Here is a 21,415-nt window from a genome sequence, read left to right as displayed (position 1 = left end):
ATTTTCCAAAGAAAAATAAAATCGAATAAGACATCATTATTAGTATGAATTAGCAATTGATTCCATTGATTTCTTCTAATTAATAAGGTTTGAAAAACGCATATCCAATAAAACTCCAAGGAAAGTGTAATAAGTATTTATTTAAAATGGGTATTCACAACATATTTTATCCTAATTTAATTGGAATTTCATAATCAAGAAACTTTTACATGATTTATAATTTGTTTTGGGAAATTTCATCCAATTAGAATTTGATTTGGTTTTAACTACCTCACATTTGTTCCGAAGAAACTCCAACTTGTGTCATAGGAAACCACACTTTTGATCATTTGTGTTTTTATTATTACTTTTACAACAAAGTGAACATATATGGCAATATTGTGTATTAAGGCAGTTCAAAAAGGAAAACCCTTATTCTCATACTGGCCATGGATTCAAGAGGAGGGCTTCAACGTCATCTTTTGTTGATCCTTTGGAGTTGGTGTAGCAATCTCCATCTTTATAAAGAACATCAATCACACGAGATAAATTGAGGACTCGCATGAGGAGAGGCTTTGGCACTTCAGTAGGGTCAAGGCATTCCTCGTTGATATCCTTCCAAGCACTTGTCACTTGTCTATTAAATTCATCATTGGCTTCTTGCTTTGTGACACTATGTTGCTTCATGTAGCACTCAAGGGCCGAAGCAACATGCCCTCTCTTCTGCTCAAACTAATCCAAATGAAGACATATATAATATCAAATATGTAGTATAGAATACACTCTAGAGCCGAAGCAACATGCCCTCTCTTCTGCTCAAACTAATCCAAATGAAGACATATATAATATCAAATATGTAGTAGAGAATATAAATTAATGTTTGAGGAAATCGATTCATTTACTTGATTACCTCATTGGAAACTATATCATCCATGAGTCTGCAAATAATTGTTGAAGCCTTCACAATTTTAGGGTAATTAATTAACCATTGGAAGGCCTTTTCTGTAGCAATACTACCCATCCCAAGGAAGGTTGTTGCTATGAGCATACGGTAAGCTGAAGTCACTAGTGCAACATCCATGTATTCTTCCATTGTTGGTATATAATTGCTATTAAACCATATTGCCTCAGCCAAGTAGGCCTCGACCAATCTTTTCATCTAGTATGGTCACCACAATAATTTACAAGATTAAATGAAGCTAAAGACATTTGGAGACAAACACTTGTACTATAACATTACAAGAAAACTGTCTAATAACAACTAAAAAAATCAATCACTAAAACAAAGAAATCAAACTCTAAACACAATGAGGACTAAGTGTGGGATTGATTTTGTTGAATTGCTAATCGCTTAGTCGCTGATTATTAGCAATCAATTAGTGATTGAAATATTTAAGGACTAAATTTTGTGACTGATTTTAGTAACTAATTCAAAATTTTATTTTAGACACTGAAATTGAGACTAATCGTAGTCAAACCCAAGTGAAGAAAAGAATTGAAAAACGACAGATAGAGATAAAATCTTACTTCATTTTTGGCATAGGTCACGAAAGATGCTCTTCCTTCTTTGCTCATTTCTTGCTCAATTTCCTTATATACATCCATGAGAGCTTCATAACAACTTTTCATGTACTCTGGTAAAAAATCCATGCAGCTAATATCCCACCTAAAATATTCATTAATTATCTCAAAGGTTATTGTTAAGCTAAGAAATATCTCTCTATGTTTTTTTCATACTAGAAAATTGAACATTTGACAATAGATAATATATATCTTTTTACTTCTTATATGAAATATAACTAAGTTTAGTTTTATGTTTCTAATTTTATTTTGTTAATTTTGTTCTATGTAAATTTTAAAAATTTTGAAAATAAATCACGTTATCACTTACTAATAACATAGCAATGGCATGCATCTAATTATAAGTATGTCTAGTTACATGTTATCTAAGAATAGTTATTGATATGGATTTGATAGATGCATGTTAGGTCAATAAGTAATGATAGCGACCATTTTTAAAATTTTAAGATTCATGAAGACCAAAAGTAGTGGAAAAAATAATTTTAAAATAGAATTTAGTCATATTATAAGAGACAACTACATATTTAAGCCTTTTATAATTAATTTAAACATCAAACCTTTTGATTGCTTCCGTGAAAAGTTGTAGCTCTTCTAATGTACCATAAACATCGTATATATCATCAATTATTGATGTCACGGATATCACCTTGGTCATTAACCTTCTACCAAGGGAGTACTGGGGCTCAAAATACACTCCTAATATCCAAAAGTAAGCTTCTACCATCCTATCGCGTGCAAAAGGCAATTTTGTTGCAAAATCCAAATCTTTCCACCACCTAATTCATTATAAAAAAACAGCCAAATTTTATAACCAAGACATGGTGACATGCATGTGGAAGAACTTAATGCTTTTTAATTATTTATTGAGGGATTTGGTTAACAAACTTACTTTGTAATGTCGCTAATTTCCTTGTGATGTTGCCTTTGAAGCATATTAAAATCTAACTTGGCAAGTAATAGCAAATTTTTATCATGAGAAGGGTCGTTTTCGTAAGTAGAAATGTAATGCCTCGCCACTAGCCTTGGCAGGTTCTTGCGAAGTGGCCTCTTTAAGCTATGATTAATTCGTGTGGCAAGAGAGGGACACAATTGGGTGGTCATCATGAGCTCAAGGTGTGAAGAAGTGAATGCAAGAGCTTCTTCCAATATATCTTCTCCGTGAATCCTGAGATGGGCAGCTTCGTACAAGCTCAACATTCCCTCCACATCAGCAACAAGTCTGTCATTGAATTTTCCTTGTTCATTCTTGAACTTCTTATAAACATCTGAGATTTATCAACAACGTTAAATGGATATGTAAATTATGTTTAAGGCATGGACCTATTTCTCATTTTTAGTAGATTTTGTTCGATGATAAAAATCTAACATTAACAAATTAAATGATATACAAGCAAGAGAATTACTGTAAATTTAAGTAGTTAAGAAATTTTTTAGACAAATAGACTATTTAATCTTGAGTTTAGTCTCTCCCTACACGTTTCGACGAAGCAAATACTCAAAATTCTAGTAATTTTTTGTGTGTTCTCTTATTCATTATGTATTCCAACACAATTAAATTTAGAAAGAATTAGATAGGGTGATCGTACCGGACGAAATGTTATATCCTTGTTGCCTCAGTAATCTAAAGACAAGAGCAATAGAATGGAGATCTCCATTGAAGGTTATTATGCCATTTTCTACATAGTTTCTGTGAATATGTTGCAACACATCATCAATCTCGTGTTCAAACTGATAGTATAATCCCAAGCGTTGGATTGAATCAATCAGGTTAGCGTCCTTAGGCGTTAAGGCCCTATCATTTACTAGAACTAACATCTTTCTTACTTTTTCTTTTAATATTCTAATATGCTCCTCCTTTATTTCATCCACTTCCTGCACGTTAAATTGGCTTTTGTCATGTTAGTAACATGATTAAAGTTTCCGAAAATAGAGGGAATGAGTACATATATAATGCATTGAACCTCTTTCACAGATACTAAATAAATGCAAGAGGTGTAAAATTCTCGGGGGATACATACACAAAGTTTAATTGACTGAAAATATACACTACAAAAAATGTCATTTATTAATTTGCTAGTATAATGTTATGGGTCTATATAATAATAAGATACATCATATAAATAGATAAATTTTATTAAATAAATGTTATATTAACAAAAATAATTTCAACATCTAAAATATTTTGCCATTAAAATATGAAATGTTTTTTAATCATTATGATTTTGTCCATTAGATAATGTGCAATAGGATTATGTACATGTCGCTCATGCAAAGCTTAATAACTAATAAGAAGAAAGTATCATTACCGTAGGCTCCAAAGTATATTGAATAAAATGATCTCCCCATATGGTGGGATGAAAATTTGCTGAACATCGAGAGAAATCAAAATATGCATTTTATTTTTTACATATAAATCACACGTTTTTTAATTGTACATAAATGTTAATTAAAGGCTTGTATGCTTTAGCTCCAGAATGAATTTCTCTTATTGTGCACACGTTTCAATATTTAATGTGTTGTGATAAATTTAAAAACACATCTCAATTATGTTAATAATTTAGTATTAATCCTACAAAAATTAATGAAATTAATACATTACAAAAGTTATTTCAGAACAAATACTATTAAATAGATATAAATCTTACATCTTAATGTCCATTTGGTTCAGGAGTTTGGTATAATTTATTTTGATATTAATAATTTTAAATTACTAAATATAATTAAAGTATTGATCTAAACTAATTTAAATTATATATTTTGTACTAAAATGCTTAGTTTTATTAAACTATATGAAAATAATTTTTTTATTTTAAGTAAACAGACACTTAAATGAACATGTATCTACCGAGGGTATTGAATTTTTCTTGGTTAATCTCATGTTTTATTAAAAACATATTAAATAATATAAATATTTAAATTTGAGATAGGGATATGCACGTACCATAAGGGCAGGAACATGGTCAAGGAAATAATCCCCCCAAATGGTAGGGTGAAAATTTGCACAACGGCGAGTGTTTTCTGAGGTGGGTTTTGCATTCTGCACCAAAATCGGAAGTGATGGTGTGGCTGCAACATTTGACATTGTTTGTTTTAAAGAATGACGATTTGGTTGATCCAATATTGCAGCTTCGCGTTGAGATGTGTGGGCACGCTACTTATCGACTCCTCAATTTACAAGTAACAACAGAAGTTAAAATGGATGTGAATCATGAGCTTATTTAATGTGGATGTGCTTCCATCTCTCGATTTCAACCCATGGCCACACATTTGAGAAGAATTATTTGTCATACGAGACAAACGATAATGTTTCCCAGACAGAGAGAGAGAGAGAGAGAGTTTGTGAGGCTTGATGGCGAGTTTTCAGATTGTTTAACAATATTTTTAGGTATTCTTTATTTTCTTTCAATTTTTTCAGGTAACAATGCTTGATGTTGATTAATTTGTTTGATCATTTTATTTGTATGATCAACAATTTATAATTTTTATTACAATATTATTTCAATAAAGAAATTATTTTGTTATATTTTACAATATTTTGCGATTATTACAACACTATTATATTTAATATGTTTAATTAGTCTAAATAGAATTTTGAAAAAAAAAAGTTTCACATAGTTTAATTAGATTACTTTATGGTGATTTTGAAAAAAGAAAAAGAAACTTTCAGAATCTTAAAAGAAGAGGAATCCATAGAATGACTTTAGCTAGCAAAATTTTCAAGGTCATATTGCCCACATCCTCATTCTAGTAGTTCAGAAGATTGGAATAATGCATCAATTTAAGGTCTTAAACGATGTTAATTTCTAACATGGCAAGTTAATATAACTATACTCTTTTTTCGTTAATCATATTTTTTTCTTGGGATTTTCCAAAGAAAAATAAAATCGAATAAGACATCATTATTAGTATGAATTAGCAATTGATTCCATTGATTTCTTCTAATTAATAAGGTTTGAAAAACGCATATCCAATAAAACTCCAAGGAAAGTGTAATAAGTATTTATTTAAAATGGGTATTCACAACATATTTTATCCTAATTTAATTGGAATTTCATAATCAAGAAACTTTTACATGATTTATAATTTGTTTTGGGAAATTTCATCCAATTAGAATTTGATTTGGTTTTAACTACCTCACATTTGTTCCGAAGAAACTCCAACTTGTGTCATAGGAAACCACACTTTTGATCATTTGTGTTTTTATTATTACTTTTACAACAAAGTGAACATATATGGCAATATTGTGTATTAAGGCAGTTCAAAAAGGAAAACCCTTATTCTCATACTGGCCATGGATTCAAGAGGAGGGCTTCAACGTCATCTTTTGTTGATCCTTTGGAGTTGGTGTAGCAATCTCCATCTTTATAAAGAACATCAATCACACGAGATAAATTGAGGACTCGCATGAGGAGAGGCTTTGGCACTTCAGTAGGGTCAAGGCATTCCTCGTTGATATCCTTCCAAGCACTTGTCACTTGTCTATTAAATTCATCATTGGCTTCTTGCTTTGTGACACTATGTTGCTTCATGTAGCACTCAAGGGCCGAAGCAACATGCCCTCTCTTCTGCTCAAACTAATCCAAATGAAGACATATATAATATCAAATATGTAGTATAGAATACACTCTAGAGCCGAAGCAACATGCCCTCTCTTCTGCTCAAACTAATCCAAATGAAGACATATATAATATCAAATATGTAGTAGAGAATATAAATTAATGTTTGAGGAAATCGATTCATTTACTTGATTACCTCATTGGAAACTATATCATCCATGAGTCTGCAAATAATTGTTGAAGCCTTCACAATTTTAGGGTAATTAATTAACCATTGGAAGGCCTTTTCTGTAGCAATACTACCCATCCCAAGGAAGGTTGTTGCTATGAGCATACGGTAAGCTGAAGTCACTAGTGCAACATCCATGTATTCTTCCATTGTTGGTATATAATTGCTATTAAACCATATTGCCTCAGCCAAGTAGGCCTCGACCAATCTTTTCATCTAGTATGGTCACCACAATAATTTACAAGATTAAATGAAGCTAAAGACATTTGGAGACAAACACTTGTACTATAACATTACAAGAAAACTGTCTAATAACAACTAAAAAAATCAATCACTAAAACAAAGAAATCAAACTCTAAACACAATGAGGACTAAGTGTGGGATTGATTTTGTTGAATTGCTAATCGCTTAGTCGCTGATTATTAGCAATCAATTAGTGATTGAAATATTTAAGGACTAAATTTTGTGACTGATTTTAGTAACTAATTCAAAATTTTATTTTAGACACTGAAATTGAGACTAATCGTAGTCAAACCCAAGTGAAGAAAAGAATTGAAAAACGACAGATAGAGATAAAATCTTACTTCATTTTTGGCATAGGTCACGAAAGATGCTCTTCCTTCTTTGCTCATTTCTTGCTCAATTTCCTTATATACATCCATGAGAGCTTCATAACAACTTTTCATGTACTCTGGTAAAAAATCCATGCAGCTAATATCCCACCTAAAATATTCATTAATTATCTCAAAGGTTATTGTTAAGCTAAGAAATATCTCTCTATGTTTTTTTCATACTAGAAAATTGAACATTTGACAATAGATAATATATATCTTTTTACTTCTTATATGAAATATAACTAAGTTTAGTTTTATGTTTCTAATTTTATTTTGTTAATTTTGTTCTATGTAAATTTTAAAAATTTTGAAAATAAATCACGTTATCACTTACTAATAACATAGCAATGGCATGCATCTAATTATAAGTATGTCTAGTTACATGTTATCTAAGAATAGTTATTGATATGGATTTGATAGATGCATGTTAGGTCAATAAGTAATGATAGCGACCATTTTTAAAATTTTAAGATTCATGAAGACCAAAAGTAGTGGAAAAAATAATTTTAAAATAGAATTTAGTCATATTATAAGAGACAACTACATATTTAAGCCTTTTATAATTAATTTAAACATCAAACCTTTTGATTGCTTCCGTGAAAAGTTGTAGCTCTTCTAATGTACCATAAACATCGTATATATCATCAATTATTGATGTCACGGATATCACCTTGGTCATTAACCTTCTACCAAGGGAGTACTGGGGCTCAAAATACACTCCTAATATCCAAAAGTAAGCTTCTACCATCCTATCGCGTGCAAAAGGCAATTTTGTTGCAAAATCCAAATCTTTCCACCACCTAATTCATTATAAAAAAACAGCCAAATTTTATAACCAAGACATGGTGACATGCATGTGGAAGAACTTAATGCTTTTTAATTATTTATTGAGGGATTTGGTTAACAAACTTACTTTGTAATGTCGCTAATTTCCTTGTGATGTTGCCTTTGAAGCATATTAAAATCTAACTTGGCAAGTAATAGCAAATTTTTATCATGAGAAGGGTCGTTTTCGTAAGTAGAAATGTAATGCCTCGCCACTAGCCTTGGCAGGTTCTTGCGAAGTGGCCTCTTTAAGCTATGATTAATTCGTGTGGCAAGAGAGGGACACAATTGGGTGGTCATCATGAGCTCAAGGTGTGAAGAAGTGAATGCAAGAGCTTCTTCCAATATATCTTCTCCGTGAATCCTGAGATGGGCAGCTTCGTACAAGCTCAACATTCCCTCCACATCAGCAACAAGTCTGTCATTGAATTTTCCTTGTTCATTCTTGAACTTCTTATAAACATCTGAGATTTATCAACAACGTTAAATGGATATGTAAATTATGTTTAAGGCATGGACCTATTTCTCATTTTTAGTAGATTTTGTTCGATGATAAAAATCTAACATTAACAAATTAAATGATATACAAGCAAGAGAATTACTGTAAATTTAAGTAGTTAAGAAATTTTTTAGACAAATAGACTATTTAATCTTGAGTTTAGTCTCTCCCTACACGTTTCGACGAAGCAAATACTCAAAATTCTAGTAATTTTTTGTGTGTTCTCTTATTCATTATGTATTCCAACACAATTAAATTTAGAAAGAATTAGATAGGGTGATCGTACCGGACGAAATGTTATATCCTTGTTGCCTCAGTAATCTAAAGACAAGAGCAATAGAATGGAGATCTCCATTGAAGGTTATTATGCCATTTTCTACATAGTTTCTGTGAATATGTTGCAACACATCATCAATCTCGTGTTCAAACTGATAGTATAATCCCAAGCGTTGGATTGAATCAATCAGGTTAGCGTCCTTAGGCGTTAAGGCCCTATCATTTACTAGAACTAACATCTTTCTTACTTTTTCTTTTAATATTCTAATATGCTCCTCCTTTATTTCATCCACTTCCTGCACGTTAAATTGGCTTTTGTCATGTTAGTAACATGATTAAAGTTTCCGAAAATAGAGGGAATGAGTACATATATAATGCATTGAACCTCTTTCACAGATACTAAATAAATGCAAGAGGTGTAAAATTCTCGGGGGATACATACACAAAGTTTAATTGACTGAAAATATACACTACAAAAAATGTCATTTATTAATTTGCTAGTATAATGTTATGGGTCTATATAATAATAAGATACATCATATAAATAGATAAATTTTATTAAATAAATGTTATATTAACAAAAATAATTTCAACATCTAAAATATTTTGCCATTAAAATATGAAATGTTTTTTAATCATTATGATTTTGTCCATTAGATAATGTGCAATAGGATTATGTACATGTCGCTCATGCAAAGCTTAATAACTAATAAGAAGAAAGTATCATTACCGTAGGCTCCAAAGTATATTGAATAAAATGATCTCCCCATATGGTGGGATGAAAATTTGCTGAACATCGAGAGAAATCAAAATATGCATTTTATTTTTTACATATAAATCACACGTTTTTTAATTGTACATAAATGTTAATTAAAGGCTTGTATGCTTTAGCTCCAGAATGAATTTCTCTTATTGTGCACACGTTTCAATATTTAATGTGTTGTGATAAATTTAAAAACACATCTCAATTATGTTAATAATTTAGTATTAATCCTACAAAAATTAATGAAATTAATACATTACAAAAGTTATTTCAGAACAAATACTATTAAATAGATATAAATCTTACATCTTAATGTCCATTTGGTTCAGGAGTTTGGTATAATTTATTTTGATATTAATAATTTTAAATTACTAAATATAATTAAAGTATTGATCTAAACTAATTTAAATTATATATTTTGTACTAAAATGCTTAGTTTTATTAAACTATATGAAAATAATTTTTTTATTTTAAGTAAACAGACACTTAAATGAACATGTATCTACCGAGGGTATTGAATTTTTCTTGGTTAATCTCATGTTTTATTAAAAACATATTAAATAATATAAATATTTAAATTTGAGATAGGGATATGCACGTACCATAAGGGCAGGAACATGGTCAAGGAAATAATCCCCCAAATGGTAGGGTGAAAATTTGCACAACGGCGAGTGTTTTCTGAGGTGGGTTTTGCATTCTGCACCAAAATCGGAAGTGATGGTGTGGCTGCAACATTTGACATTGTTTGTTTTAAAGAATGACGATTTGGTTGATCCAATATTGCAGCTTCGCGTTGAGATGTGTGGGCACGCTACTTATCGACTCCTCAATTTACAAGTAACAACAGAAGTTAAAATGGATGTGAATCATGAGCTTATTTAATGTGGATGTGCTTCCATCTCTCGATTTCAACCCATGGCCACACATTTGAGAAGAATTATTTGTCATACGAGACAAACGATAATGTTTCCCAGACAGAGAGAGAGAGAGAGAGAGTTTGTGAGGCTTGATGGCGAGTTTTCAGATTGTTTAACAATATTTTTAGGTATTCTTTATTTTCTTTCAATTTTTTCAGGTAACAATGCTTGATGTTGATTAATTTGTTTGATCATTTTATTTGTATGATCAACAATTTATAATTTTTATTACAATATTATTTCAATAAAGAAATTATTTTGTTATATTTTACAATATTTTGCGATTATTACAACACTATTATATTTAATATGTTTAATTAGTCTAAATAGAATTTTGAAAAAAAAAAGTTTCACATAGTTTAATTAGATTACTTTATGGTGATTTTGAAAAAAGAAAAAGAAACTTTCAGAATCTTAAAAGAAGAGGAATCCATAGAATGACTTTAGCTAGCAAAATTTTCAAGGTCATATTGCCCACATCCTCATTCTAGTAGTTCAGAAGATTGGAATAATGCATCAATTTAAGGTCTTAAACGATGTTAATTTCTAACATGGCAAGTTAATATAACTATACTCTTTTTTCGTTAATCATATTTTTTTCTTGGGATTTTCCAAAGAAAAATAAAATCGAATAAGACATCATTATTAGTATGAATTAGCAATTGATTCCATTGATTTCTTCTAATTAATAAGGTTTGAAAAACGCATATCCAATAAAACTCCAAGGAAAGTGTAATAAGTATTTATTTAAAATGGGTATTCACAACATATTTTATCCTAATTTAATTGGAATTTCATAATCAAGAAACTTTTACATGATTTATAATTTGTTTTGGGAAATTTCATCCAATTAGAATTTTATTTGGTTTTAACTACCTCACATTTGTTCCGAAGAAACTCCAACTTGTGTCATAGGAAACCACACTTTTGATCATTTGTGTTTTTATTATTACTTTTACAACAAAGTGAACATATATGGCAATATTGTGTATTAAGGCAGTTCAAAAAGGAAAACCCTTATTCTCATACTGGCCATGGATTCAAGAGGAGGGCTTCAACGTCATCTTTTGTTGATCCTTTGGAGTTGGTGTAGCAATCTCCATCTTTATAAAGAACATCAATCACACGAGATAAATTGAGGACTCGCATGAGGAGAGGCTTTGGCACTTCAGTAGGGTCAAGGCATTCCTCGTTGATATCCTTCCAAGCACTTGTCACTTGTCTATTAAATTCATCATTGGCTTCTTGCTTTGTGACACTATGTTGCTTCATGTAGCACTCAAGGGCCGAAGCAACATGCCCTCTCTTCTGCTCAAACTAATCCAAATGAAGACATATATAATATCAAATATGTAGTATAGAATACACTCTAGAGCCGAAGCAACATGCCCTCTCTTCTGCTCAAACTAATCCAAATGAAGACATATATAATATCAAATATGTAGTAGAGAATATAAATTAATGTTTGAGGAAATCGATTCATTTACTTGATTACCTCATTGGAAACTATATCATCCATGAGTCTGCAAATAATTGTTGAAGCCTTCACAATTTTAGGGTAATTAATTAACCATTGGAAGGCCTTTTCTGTAGCAATACTACCCATCCCAAGGAAGGTTGTTGCTATGAGCATACGGTAAGCTGAAGTCACTAGTGCAACATCCATGTATTCTTCCATTGTTGGTATATAATTGCTATTAAACCATATTGCCTCAGCCAAGTAGGCCTCGACCAATCTTTTCATCTAGTATGGTCACCACAATAATTTACAAGATTAAATGAAGCTAAAGACATTTGGAGACAAACACTTGTACTATAACATTACAAGAAAACTGTCTAATAACAACTAAAAAAATCAATCACTAAAACAAAGAAATCAAACTCTAAACACAATGAGGACTAAGTGTGGGATTGATTTTGTTGAATTGCTAATCGCTTAGTCGCTGATTATTAGCAATCAATTAGTGATTGAAATATTTAAGGACTAAATTTTGTGACTGATTTTAGTAACTAATTCAAAATTTTATTTTAGACACTGAAATTGAGACTAATCGTAGTCAAACCCAAGTGAAGAAAAGAATTGAAAAACGACAGATAGAGATAAAATCTTACTTCATTTTTGGCATAGGTCACGAAAGATGCTCTTCCTTCTTTGCTCATTTCTTGCTCAATTTCCTTATATACATCCATGAGAGCTTCATAACAACTTTTCATGTACTCTGGTAAAAAATCCATGCAGCTAATATCCCACCTAAAATATTCATTAATTATCTCAAAGGTTATTGTTAAGCTAAGAAATATCTCTCTATGTTTTTTTCATACTAGAAAATTGAACATTTGACAATAGATAATATATATCTTTTTACTTCTTATATGAAATATAACTAAGTTTAGTTTTATGTTTCTAATTTTATTTTGTTAATTTTGTTCTATGTAAATTTTAAAAATTTTGAAAATAAATCACGTTATCACTTACTAATAACATAGCAATGGCATGCATCTAATTATAAGTATGTCTAGTTACATGTTATCTAAGAATAGTTATTGATATGGATTTGATAGATGCATGTTAGGTCAATAAGTAATGATAGCGACCATTTTTAAAATTTTAAGATTCATGAAGACCAAAAGTAGTGGAAAAAATAATTTTAAAATAGAATTTAGTCATATTATAAGAGACAACTACATATTTAAGCCTTTTATAATTAATTTAAACATCAAACCTTTTGATTGCTTCCGTGAAAAGTTGTAGCTCTTCTAATGTACCATAAACATCGTATATATCATCAATTATTGATGTCACGGATATCACCTTGGTCATTAACCTTCTACCAAGGGAGTACTGGGGCTCAAAATACACTCCTAATATCCAAAAGTAAGCTTCTACCATCCTATCGCGTGCAAAAGGCAATTTTGTTGCAAAATCCAAATCTTTCCACCACCTAATTCATTATAAAAAAACAGCCAAATTTTATAACCAAGACATGGTGACATGCATGTGGAAGAACTTAATGCTTTTTAATTATTTATTGAGGGATTTGGTTAACAAACTTACTTTGTAATGTCGCTAATTTCCTTGTGATGTTGCCTTTGAAGCATATTAAAATCTAACTTGGCAAGTAATAGCAAATTTTTATCATGAGAAGGGTCGTTTTCGTAAGTAGAAATGTAATGCCTCGCCACTAGCCTTGGCAGGTTCTTGCGAAGTGGCCTCTTTAAGCTATGATTAATTCGTGTGGCAAGAGAGGGACACAATTGGGTGGTCATCATGAGCTCAAGGTGTGAAGAAGTGAATGCAAGAGCTTCTTCCAATATATCTTCTCCGTGAATCCTGAGATGGGCAGCTTCGTACAAGCTCAACATTCCCTCCACATCAGCAACAAGTCTGTCATTGAATTTTCCTTGTTCATTCTTGAACTTCTTATAAACATCTGAGATTTATCAACAACGTTAAATGGATATGTAAATTATGTTTAAGGCATGGACCTATTTCTCATTTTTAGTAGATTTTGTTCGATGATAAAAATCTAACATTAACAAATTAAATGATATACAAGCAAGAGAATTACTGTAAATTTAAGTAGTTAAGAAATTTTTTAGACAAATAGACTATTTAATCTTGAGTTTAGTCTCTCCCTACACGTTTCGACGAAGCAAATACTCAAAATTCTAGTAATTTTTTGTGTGTTCTCTTATTCATTATGTATTCCAACACAATTAAATTTAGAAAGAATTAGATAGGGTGATCGTACCGGACGAAATGTTATATCCTTGTTGCCTCAGTAATCTAAAGACAAGAGCAATAGAATGGAGATCTCCATTGAAGGTTATTATGCCATTTTCTACATAGTTTCTGTGAATATGTTGCAACACATCATCAATCTCGTGTTCAAACTGATAGTATAATCCCAAGCGTTGGATTGAATCAATCAGGTTAGCGTCCTTAGGCGTTAAGGCCCTATCATTTACTAGAACTAACATCTTTCTTACTTTTTCTTTTAATATTCTAATATGCTCCTCCTTTATTTCATCCACTTCCTGCACGTTAAATTGGCTTTTGTCATGTTAGTAACATGATTAAAGTTTCCGAAAATAGAGGGAATGAGTACATATATAATGCATTGAACCTCTTTCACAGATACTAAATAAATGCAAGAGGTGTAAAATTCTCGGGGGATACATACACAAAGTTTAATTGACTGAAAATATACACTACAAAAAATGTCATTTATTAATTTGCTAGTATAATGTTATGGGTCTATATAATAATAAGATACATCATATAAATAGATAAATTTTATTAAATAAATGTTATATTAACAAAAATAATTTCAACATCTAAAATATTTTGCCATTAAAATATGAAATGTTTTTTAATCATTATGATTTTGTCCATTAGATAATGTGCAATAGGATTATGTACATGTCGCTCATGCAAAGCTTAATAACTAATAAGAAGAAAGTATCATTACCGTAGGCTCCAAAGTATATTGAATAAAATGATCTCCCCATATGGTGGGATGAAAATTTGCTGAACATCGAGAGAAATCAAAATATGCATTTTATTTTTTACATATAAATCACACGTTTTTTAATTGTACATAAATGTTAATTAAAGGCTTGTATGCTTTAGCTCCAGAATGAATTTCTCTTATTGTGCACACGTTTCAATATTTAATGTGTTGTGATAAATTTAAAAACACATCTCAATTATGTTAATAATTTAGTATTAATCCTACAAAAATTAATGAAATTAATACATTACAAAAGTTATTTCAGAACAAATACTATTAAATAGATATAAATCTTACATCTTAATGTCCATTTGGTTCAGGAGTTTGGTATAATTTATTTTGATATTAATAATTTTAAATTACTAAATATAATTAAAGTATTGATCTAAACTAATTTAAATTATATATTTTGTACTAAAATGCTTAGTTTTATTAAACTATATGAAAATAATTTTTTTATTTTAAGTAAACAGACACTTAAATGAACATGTATCTACCGAGGGTATTGAATTTTTCTTGGTTAATCTCATGTTTTATTAAAAACATATTAAATAATATAAATATTTAAATTTGAGATAGGGATATGCACGTACCATAAGGGCAGGAACATGGTCAAGGAAATAATCCCCCCAAATGGTAGGGTGAAAATTTGCACAACGGCGAGTGTTTTCTGAGGTGGGTTTTGCATTCTGCACCAAAATCGGAAGTGATGGTGTGGCTGCAACATTTGACATTGTTTGTTTTAAAGAATGACGATTTGGTTGATCCAATATTGCAGCTTCGCGTTGAGATGTGTGGGCACGCTACTTATCGACTCCTCAATTTACAAGTAACAACAGAAGTTAAAATGGATGTGAATCATGAGCTTATTTAATGTGGATGTGCTTCCATCTCTCGATTTCAACCCATGGCCACACATTTGAGAAGAATTATTTGTCATACGAGACAAACGATAATGTTTCCCAGACAGAGAGAGAGAGAGAGAGAGTTTGTGAGGCTTGATGGCGAGTTTTCAGATTGTTTAACAATATTTTTAGGTATTCTTTATTTTCTTTCAATTTTTTCAGGTAACAATGCTTGATGTTGATTAATTTGTTTGATCATTTTATTTGTATGATCAACAATTTATAATTTTTATTACAATATTATTTCAATAAAGAAATTATTTTGTTATATTTTACAATATTTTGCGATTATTACAACACTATTATATTTAATATGTTTAATTAGTCTAAATAGAATTTTGAAAAAAAAAAGTTTCACATAGTTTAATTAGATTACTTTATGGTGATTTTGAAAAAAGAAAAAGAAACTTTCAGAATCTTAAAAGAAGAGGAATCCATAGAATGACTTTAGCTAGCAAAATTTTCAAGGTCATATTGCCCACATCCTCATTCTAGTAGTTCAGAAGATTGGAATAATGCATCAATTTAAGGTCTTAAACGATGTTAATTTCTAACATGGCAAGTTAATATAACTATACTCTTTTTTCGTTAATCATATTTTTTTCTTGGGATTTTCCAAAGAAAAATAAAATCGAATAAGACATCATTATTAGTATGAATTAGCAATTGATTCCATTGATTTCTTCTAATTAATAAGGTTTGAAAAACGCATATCCAATAAAACTCCAAGGAAAGTGTAATAAGTATTTATTTAAAATGGGTATTCACAACATATTTTATCCTAATTTAATTGGAATTTCATAATCAAGAAACTTTTACATGATTTATAATTTGTTTTGGGAAATTTCATCCAATTAGAATTTGATTTGGTTTTAACTACCTCACATTTGTTCCGAAGAAACTCCAACTTGTGTCATAGGAAACCACACTTTTGATCATTTGTGTTTTTATTATTACTTTTACAACAAAGTGAACATATATGGCAATATTGTGTATTAAGGCAGTTCAAAAGGGAAAACCCTTATTCTCATACTGGCCATGGATTCAAGAGGAGGGCTTCAACGTCATCTTTTGTTGATCCTTTGGAGTTGGTGTAGCAATCTCCATCTTTATAAAGAACATCAATCACACGAGATAAATTGAGGACTCGCATGAGGAGAGGCTTTGGCACTTCAGTAGGGTCAAGGCATTCCTCGTTGATATCCTTCCAAGCACTTGTCACTTGTCTATTAAATTCATCATTGGCTTCTTGCTTTGTGACACTATGTTGCTTCATGTAGCACTCAAGGGCCGAAGCAACATGCCCTCTCTTCTGCTCAAACTAATCCAAATGAAGACATATATAATATCAAATATGTAGTATAGAATACACTCTAGAGCCGAAGCAACATGCCCTCTCTTCTGCTCAAACTAATCCAAATGAAGACATATATAATATCAAATATGTAGTAGAGAATATAAATTAATGTTTGAGGAAATCGATTCATTTACTTGATTACCTCATTGGAAACTATATCATCCATGAGTCTGCAAATAATTGTTGAAGCCTTCACAATTTTAGGGTAATTAATTAACCATTGGAAGGCCTTTTCTGTAGCAATACTACCCATCCCAAGGAAGGTTGTTGCTATGAGCATACGGTAAGCTGAAGTCACTAGTGCAACATCCATGTATTCTTCCATTGTTGGTATATAATTGCTATTAAACCATATTGCCTCAGCCAAGTAGGCCTCGACCAATCTTTTCATCTAGTATGGTCACCACAATAATTTACAAGATTAAATGAAGCTAAAGACATTTGGAGACAAACACTTGTACTATAACATTACAAGAAAACTGTCTAATAACAACTAAAAAAATCAATCACTAAAACAAAGAAATCAAACTCTAAACACAATGAGGACTAAGTGTGGGATTGATTTTGTTGAATTGCTAATCGCTTAGTCGCTGATTATTAGCAATCAATTAGTGATTGAAATATTTAAGGACTAAATTTTGTGACTGATTTTAGTAACTAATTCAAAATTTTATTTTAGACACTGAAATTGAGACTAATCGTAGTCAAACCCAAGTGAAGAAAAGAATTGAAAAACGACAGATAGAGATAAAATCTTACTTCATTTTTGGCATAGGTCACGAAAGATGCTCTTCCTTCTTTGCTCATTTCTTGCTCAATTTCCTTATATACATCCATGAGAGCTTCATAACAACTTTTCATGTACTCTGGTAAAAAATCCATGCAGCTAATATCCCACCTAAAATATTCATTAATTATCTCAAAGGTTATTGTTAAGCTAAGAAATATCTCTCTATGTTTTTTTCATACTAGAAAATTGAACATTTGACAATAGATAATATATATCTTTTTACTTCTTATATGAAATATAACTAAGTTTAGTTTTATGTTTCTAATTTTATTTTGTTAATTTTGTTCTATGTAAATTTTAAAAATTTTGAAAATAAATCACGTTATCACTTACTAATAACATAGCAATGGCATGCATCTAATTATAAGTATGTCTAGTTACATGTTATCTAAGAATAGTTATTGATATGGATTTGATAGATGCATGTTAGGTCAATAAGTAATGATAGCGACCATTTTTAAAATTTTAAGATTCATGAAGACCAAAAGTAGTGGAAAAAATAATTTTAAAATAGAATTTAGTCATATTATAAGAGACAACTACATATTTAAGCCTTTTATAATTAATTTAAACATCAAACCTTTTGATTGCTTCCGTGAAAAGTTGTAGCTCTTCTAATGTACCATAAACATCGTATATATCATCAATTATTGATGTCACGGATATCACCTTGGTCATTAACCTTCTACCAAGGGAGTACTGGGGCTCAAAATACACTCCTAATATCCAAAAGTAAGCTTCTACCATCCTATCGCGTGCAAAAGGCAATTTTGTTGCAAAATCCAAATCTTTCCACCACCTAATTCATTATAAAAAAACAGCCAAATTTTATAACCAAGACATGGTGACATGCATGTGGAAGAACTTAATGCTTTTTAATTATTTATTGAGGGATTTGGTTAACAAACTTACTTTGTAATGTCGCTAATTTCCTTGTGATGTTGCCTTTGAAGCATATTAAAATCTAACTTGGCAAGTAATAGCAAATTTTTATCATGAGAAGGGTCGTTTTCGTAAGTAGAAATGTAATGCCTCGCCACTAGCCTTGGCAGGTTCTTGCGAAGTGGCCTCTTTAAGCTATGATTAATTCGTGTGGCAAGAGAGGGACACAATTGGGTGGTCATCATGAGCTCAAGGTGTGAAGAAGTGAATGCAAGAGCTTCTTCCAATATATCTTCTCCGTGAATCCTGAGATGGGCAGCTTCGTACAAGCTCAACATTCCCTCCACATCAGCAACAAGTCTGTCATTGAATTTTCCTTGTTCATTCTTGAACTTCTTATAAACATCTGAGATTTATCAACAACGTTAAATGGATATGTAAATTATGTTTAAGGCATGGACCTATTTCTCATTTTTAGTAGATTTTGTTCGATGATAAAAATCTAACATTAACAAATTAAATGATATACAAGCAAGAGAATTACTGTAAATTTAAGTAGTTAAGAAATTTTTTAGACAAATAGACTATTTAATCTTGAGTTTAGTCTCTCCCTACACGTTTCGACGAAGCAAATACTCAAAATTCTAGTAATTTTTTGTGTGTTCTCTTATTCATTATGTATTCCAACACAATTAAATTTAGAAAGAATTAGATAGGGTGATCGTACCGGACGAAATGTTATATCCTTGTTGCCTCAGTAATCTAAAGACAAGAGCAATAGAATGGAGATCTCCATTGAAGGTTATTATGCCATTTTCTACATAGTTTCTGTGAATATGTTGCAACACATCATCAATCTCGTGTTCAAACTGATAGTATAATCCCAAGCGTTGGATTGAATCAATCAGGTTAGCGTCCTTAGGCGTTAAGGCCCTATCATTTACTAGAACTAACATCTTTCTTACTTTTTCTTTTAATATTCTAATATGCTCCTCCTTTATTTCATCCACTTCCTGCACGTTAAATTGGCTTTTGTCATGTTAGTAACATGATTAAAGTTTCCGAAAATAGAGGGAATGAGTACATATATAATGCATTGAACCTCTTTCACAGATACTAAATAAATGCAAGAGGTGTAAAATTCTCGGGGGATACATACACAAAGTTTAATTGACTGAAAATATACACTACAAAAAATGTCATTTATTAATTTGCTAGTATAATGTTATGGGTCTATATAATAATAAGATACATCATATAAATAGATAAATTTTATTAAATAAATGTTATATTAACAAAAATAATTTCAACATCTAAAATATTTTGCCATTAAAATATGAAATGTTTTTTAATCATTATGATTTTGTCCATTAGATAATGTGCAATAGGATTATGTACATGTCGCTCATGCAAAGCTTAATAACTAATAAGAAGAAAGTATCATTACCGTAGGCTCCAAAGTATATTGAATAAAATGATCTCCCCATATGGTGGGATGAAAATTTGCTGAACATCGAGAGAAATCAAAATATGCATTTTATTTTTTACATATAAATCACACGTTTTTTAATTGTACATAAATGTTAATTAAAGGCTTGTATGCTTTAGCTCCAGAATGAATTTCTCTTATTGTGCACACGTTTCAATATTTAATGTGTTGTGATAAATTTAAAAACACATCTCAATTATGTTAATAATTTAGTATTAATCCTACAAAAATTAATGAAATTAATACATTACAAAAGTTATTTCAGAACAAATACTATTAAATAGATATAAATCTTACATCTTAATGTCCATTTGGTTCAGGAGTTTGGTATAATTTATTTTGATATTAATAATTTTAAATTACTAAATATAATTAAAGTATTGATCTAAACTAATTTAAATTATATATTTTGTACTAAAATGCTTAGTTTTATTAAACTATATGAAAATAATTTTTTTATTTTAAGTAAACAGACACTTAAATGAACATGTATCTACCGAGGGTATTGAATTTTTCTTGGTTAATCTCATGTTTTATTAAAAACATATTAAATAATATAAATATTTAAATTTGAGATAGGGATATGCACGTACCATAAGGGCAGGAACATGGTCAAGGAAATAATCCCCCCAAATGGTAGGGTGAAAATTTGCACAACGGCGAGTGTTTTCTGAGGTGGGTTTTGCATTCTGCACCAAAATCGGAAGTGATGGTGTGGCTGCAACATTTGACATTGTTTGTTTTAAAGAATGACGATTTGGTTGATCCAATATTGCAGCTTCGCGTTGAGATGTGTGGGCACGCTACTTATCGACTCCTCAATTTACAAGTAACAACAGAAGTTAAAATGGATGTGAATCATGAGCTTATTTAATGTGGATGTGCTTCCATCTCTCGATTTCAACCCATGGCCACACATTTGAGAAGAATTATTTGTCATACGAGACAAACGATAATGTTTCCCAGACAGAGAGAGAGAGAGAGAGAGTTTGTGAGGCTTGATGGCGAGTTTTCAGATTGTTTAACAATATTTTTAGGTATTCTTTATTTTCTTTCAATTTTTTCAGGTAACAATGCTTGATGTTGATTAATTTGTTTGATCATTTTATTTGTATGATCAACAATTTATAATTTTTATTACAATATTATTTCAATAAAGAAATTATTTTGTTATATTTTACAATATTTTGCGATTATTACAACACTATTATATTTAATATGTTTAATTAGTCTAAATAG

At 30.4% G+C, this 21,415-nt stretch overlaps 4 protein-coding genes across 17 annotated transcripts; all 4 read right to left on the bottom strand.

The window, feature by feature from the left end:
• Positions 1-112: 112 nt before the first annotated feature.
• Positions 113-4,933, bottom strand: LOC113865523 ((-)-germacrene D synthase-like). 5 transcript variants are annotated; one of them, XM_027500129.1, is made up of 7 exons: positions 4,502-4,696; positions 3,147-3,432; positions 2,450-2,825; positions 2,118-2,336; positions 1,507-1,633; positions 890-1,138; positions 113-711 (listed from the first exon to the last, which is right to left on the bottom strand). In XM_027500129.1, exons 1-7 carry the CDS (start codon positions 4,640-4,642, stop codon positions 418-420), a joined length of 1,692 nt encoding a protein of 563 aa, XP_027355930.1. In that variant the 5' UTR covers positions 4,643-4,696; the 3' UTR covers positions 113-417. The 5 variants fall into 5 exon arrangements, with proteins under 5 accessions (XP_027355930.1, XP_027355933.1, XP_027355931.1 ...); XM_027500130.1 differs by having other exon boundaries at positions 169-711; positions 1,507-1,645; positions 3,147-3,448; positions 4,502-4,745; XM_027500128.1 differs by having other exon boundaries at positions 221-711; positions 1,507-1,645; positions 4,502-4,933.
• A 596-nt stretch (positions 4,934-5,529) lies between these two features.
• Positions 5,530-10,353, bottom strand: LOC113865764 ((-)-germacrene D synthase-like). Of its 3 annotated transcripts, none has more exons than XM_027500503.1 (7): positions 9,925-10,353; positions 8,570-8,855; positions 7,873-8,248; positions 7,541-7,759; positions 6,930-7,068; positions 6,313-6,561; positions 5,530-6,134 (listed from the first exon to the last, which is right to left on the bottom strand). In XM_027500503.1, the coding sequence occupies exons 1-7, from the start codon at positions 9,925-9,927 to the stop codon at positions 5,841-5,843; spliced, it is 1,566 nt and encodes a 521-aa protein (XP_027356304.1). In that variant the 5' UTR covers positions 9,928-10,353; the 3' UTR covers positions 5,530-5,840. The 3 variants fall into 3 exon arrangements, with proteins under 3 accessions (XP_027356304.1, XP_027356305.1, XP_027356306.1); XM_027500504.1 differs by having other exon boundaries at positions 5,536-6,134; positions 6,930-7,056; positions 9,925-10,103; XM_027500505.1 differs by lacking the exon at positions 6,313-6,561 and having other exon boundaries at positions 5,569-6,134; positions 9,925-10,255.
• A 607-nt stretch (positions 10,354-10,960) lies between these two features.
• Positions 10,961-15,778, bottom strand: LOC113865939 ((-)-germacrene D synthase-like). 5 transcript variants are annotated; one of them, XM_027500762.1, is made up of 7 exons: positions 15,347-15,778; positions 13,992-14,277; positions 13,295-13,670; positions 12,963-13,181; positions 12,352-12,490; positions 11,735-11,983; positions 10,961-11,556 (listed from the first exon to the last, which is right to left on the bottom strand). In XM_027500762.1, exons 1-7 carry the CDS (start codon positions 15,485-15,487, stop codon positions 11,263-11,265), a joined length of 1,704 nt encoding a protein of 567 aa, XP_027356563.1. In that variant the 5' UTR covers positions 15,488-15,778; the 3' UTR covers positions 10,961-11,262. The 5 variants fall into 5 exon arrangements, with proteins under 5 accessions (XP_027356563.1, XP_027356567.1, XP_027356564.1 ...); XM_027500766.1 differs by having other exon boundaries at positions 11,016-11,645; positions 15,347-15,648; XM_027500763.1 differs by having other exon boundaries at positions 11,017-11,556; positions 12,352-12,478; positions 15,347-15,541.
• Positions 15,779-16,374: 596 nt separating this feature from the next.
• Positions 16,375-21,213, bottom strand: LOC113864462 ((-)-germacrene D synthase-like). Of its 4 annotated transcripts, XM_027498194.1 has the most exons (8): positions 20,770-20,951; positions 19,653-19,700; positions 19,415-19,556; positions 18,718-19,093; positions 18,386-18,604; positions 17,775-17,913; positions 17,158-17,406; positions 16,375-16,979 (listed from the first exon to the last, which is right to left on the bottom strand). In XM_027498194.1, the coding sequence occupies exons 1-8, from the start codon at positions 20,908-20,910 to the stop codon at positions 16,686-16,688; spliced, it is 1,608 nt and encodes a 535-aa protein (XP_027353995.1). In that variant the 5' UTR covers positions 20,911-20,951; the 3' UTR covers positions 16,375-16,685. The 4 variants fall into 4 exon arrangements, with proteins under 4 accessions (XP_027353995.1, XP_027353994.1, XP_027353998.1 ...); XM_027498193.1 differs by having other exon boundaries at positions 19,415-19,700; positions 20,770-21,213; XM_027498196.1 differs by having other exon boundaries at positions 16,553-17,068; positions 19,415-19,700; positions 20,770-21,071.
• Between the last annotated feature and the right edge of the window lie 202 nt (positions 21,214-21,415).

Source organism: Abrus precatorius, unplaced genomic scaffold (assembly GCF_003935025.1).
Source record: "Abrus precatorius isolate BTA unplaced genomic scaffold, Abrus_2018 Scaffold4, whole genome shotgun sequence".
Lineage (NCBI taxonomy): Eukaryota > Viridiplantae > Streptophyta > Magnoliopsida > Fabales > Fabaceae > Abrus > Abrus precatorius.
This window is presented reverse-complemented; position numbering and strand designations above follow the sequence as displayed.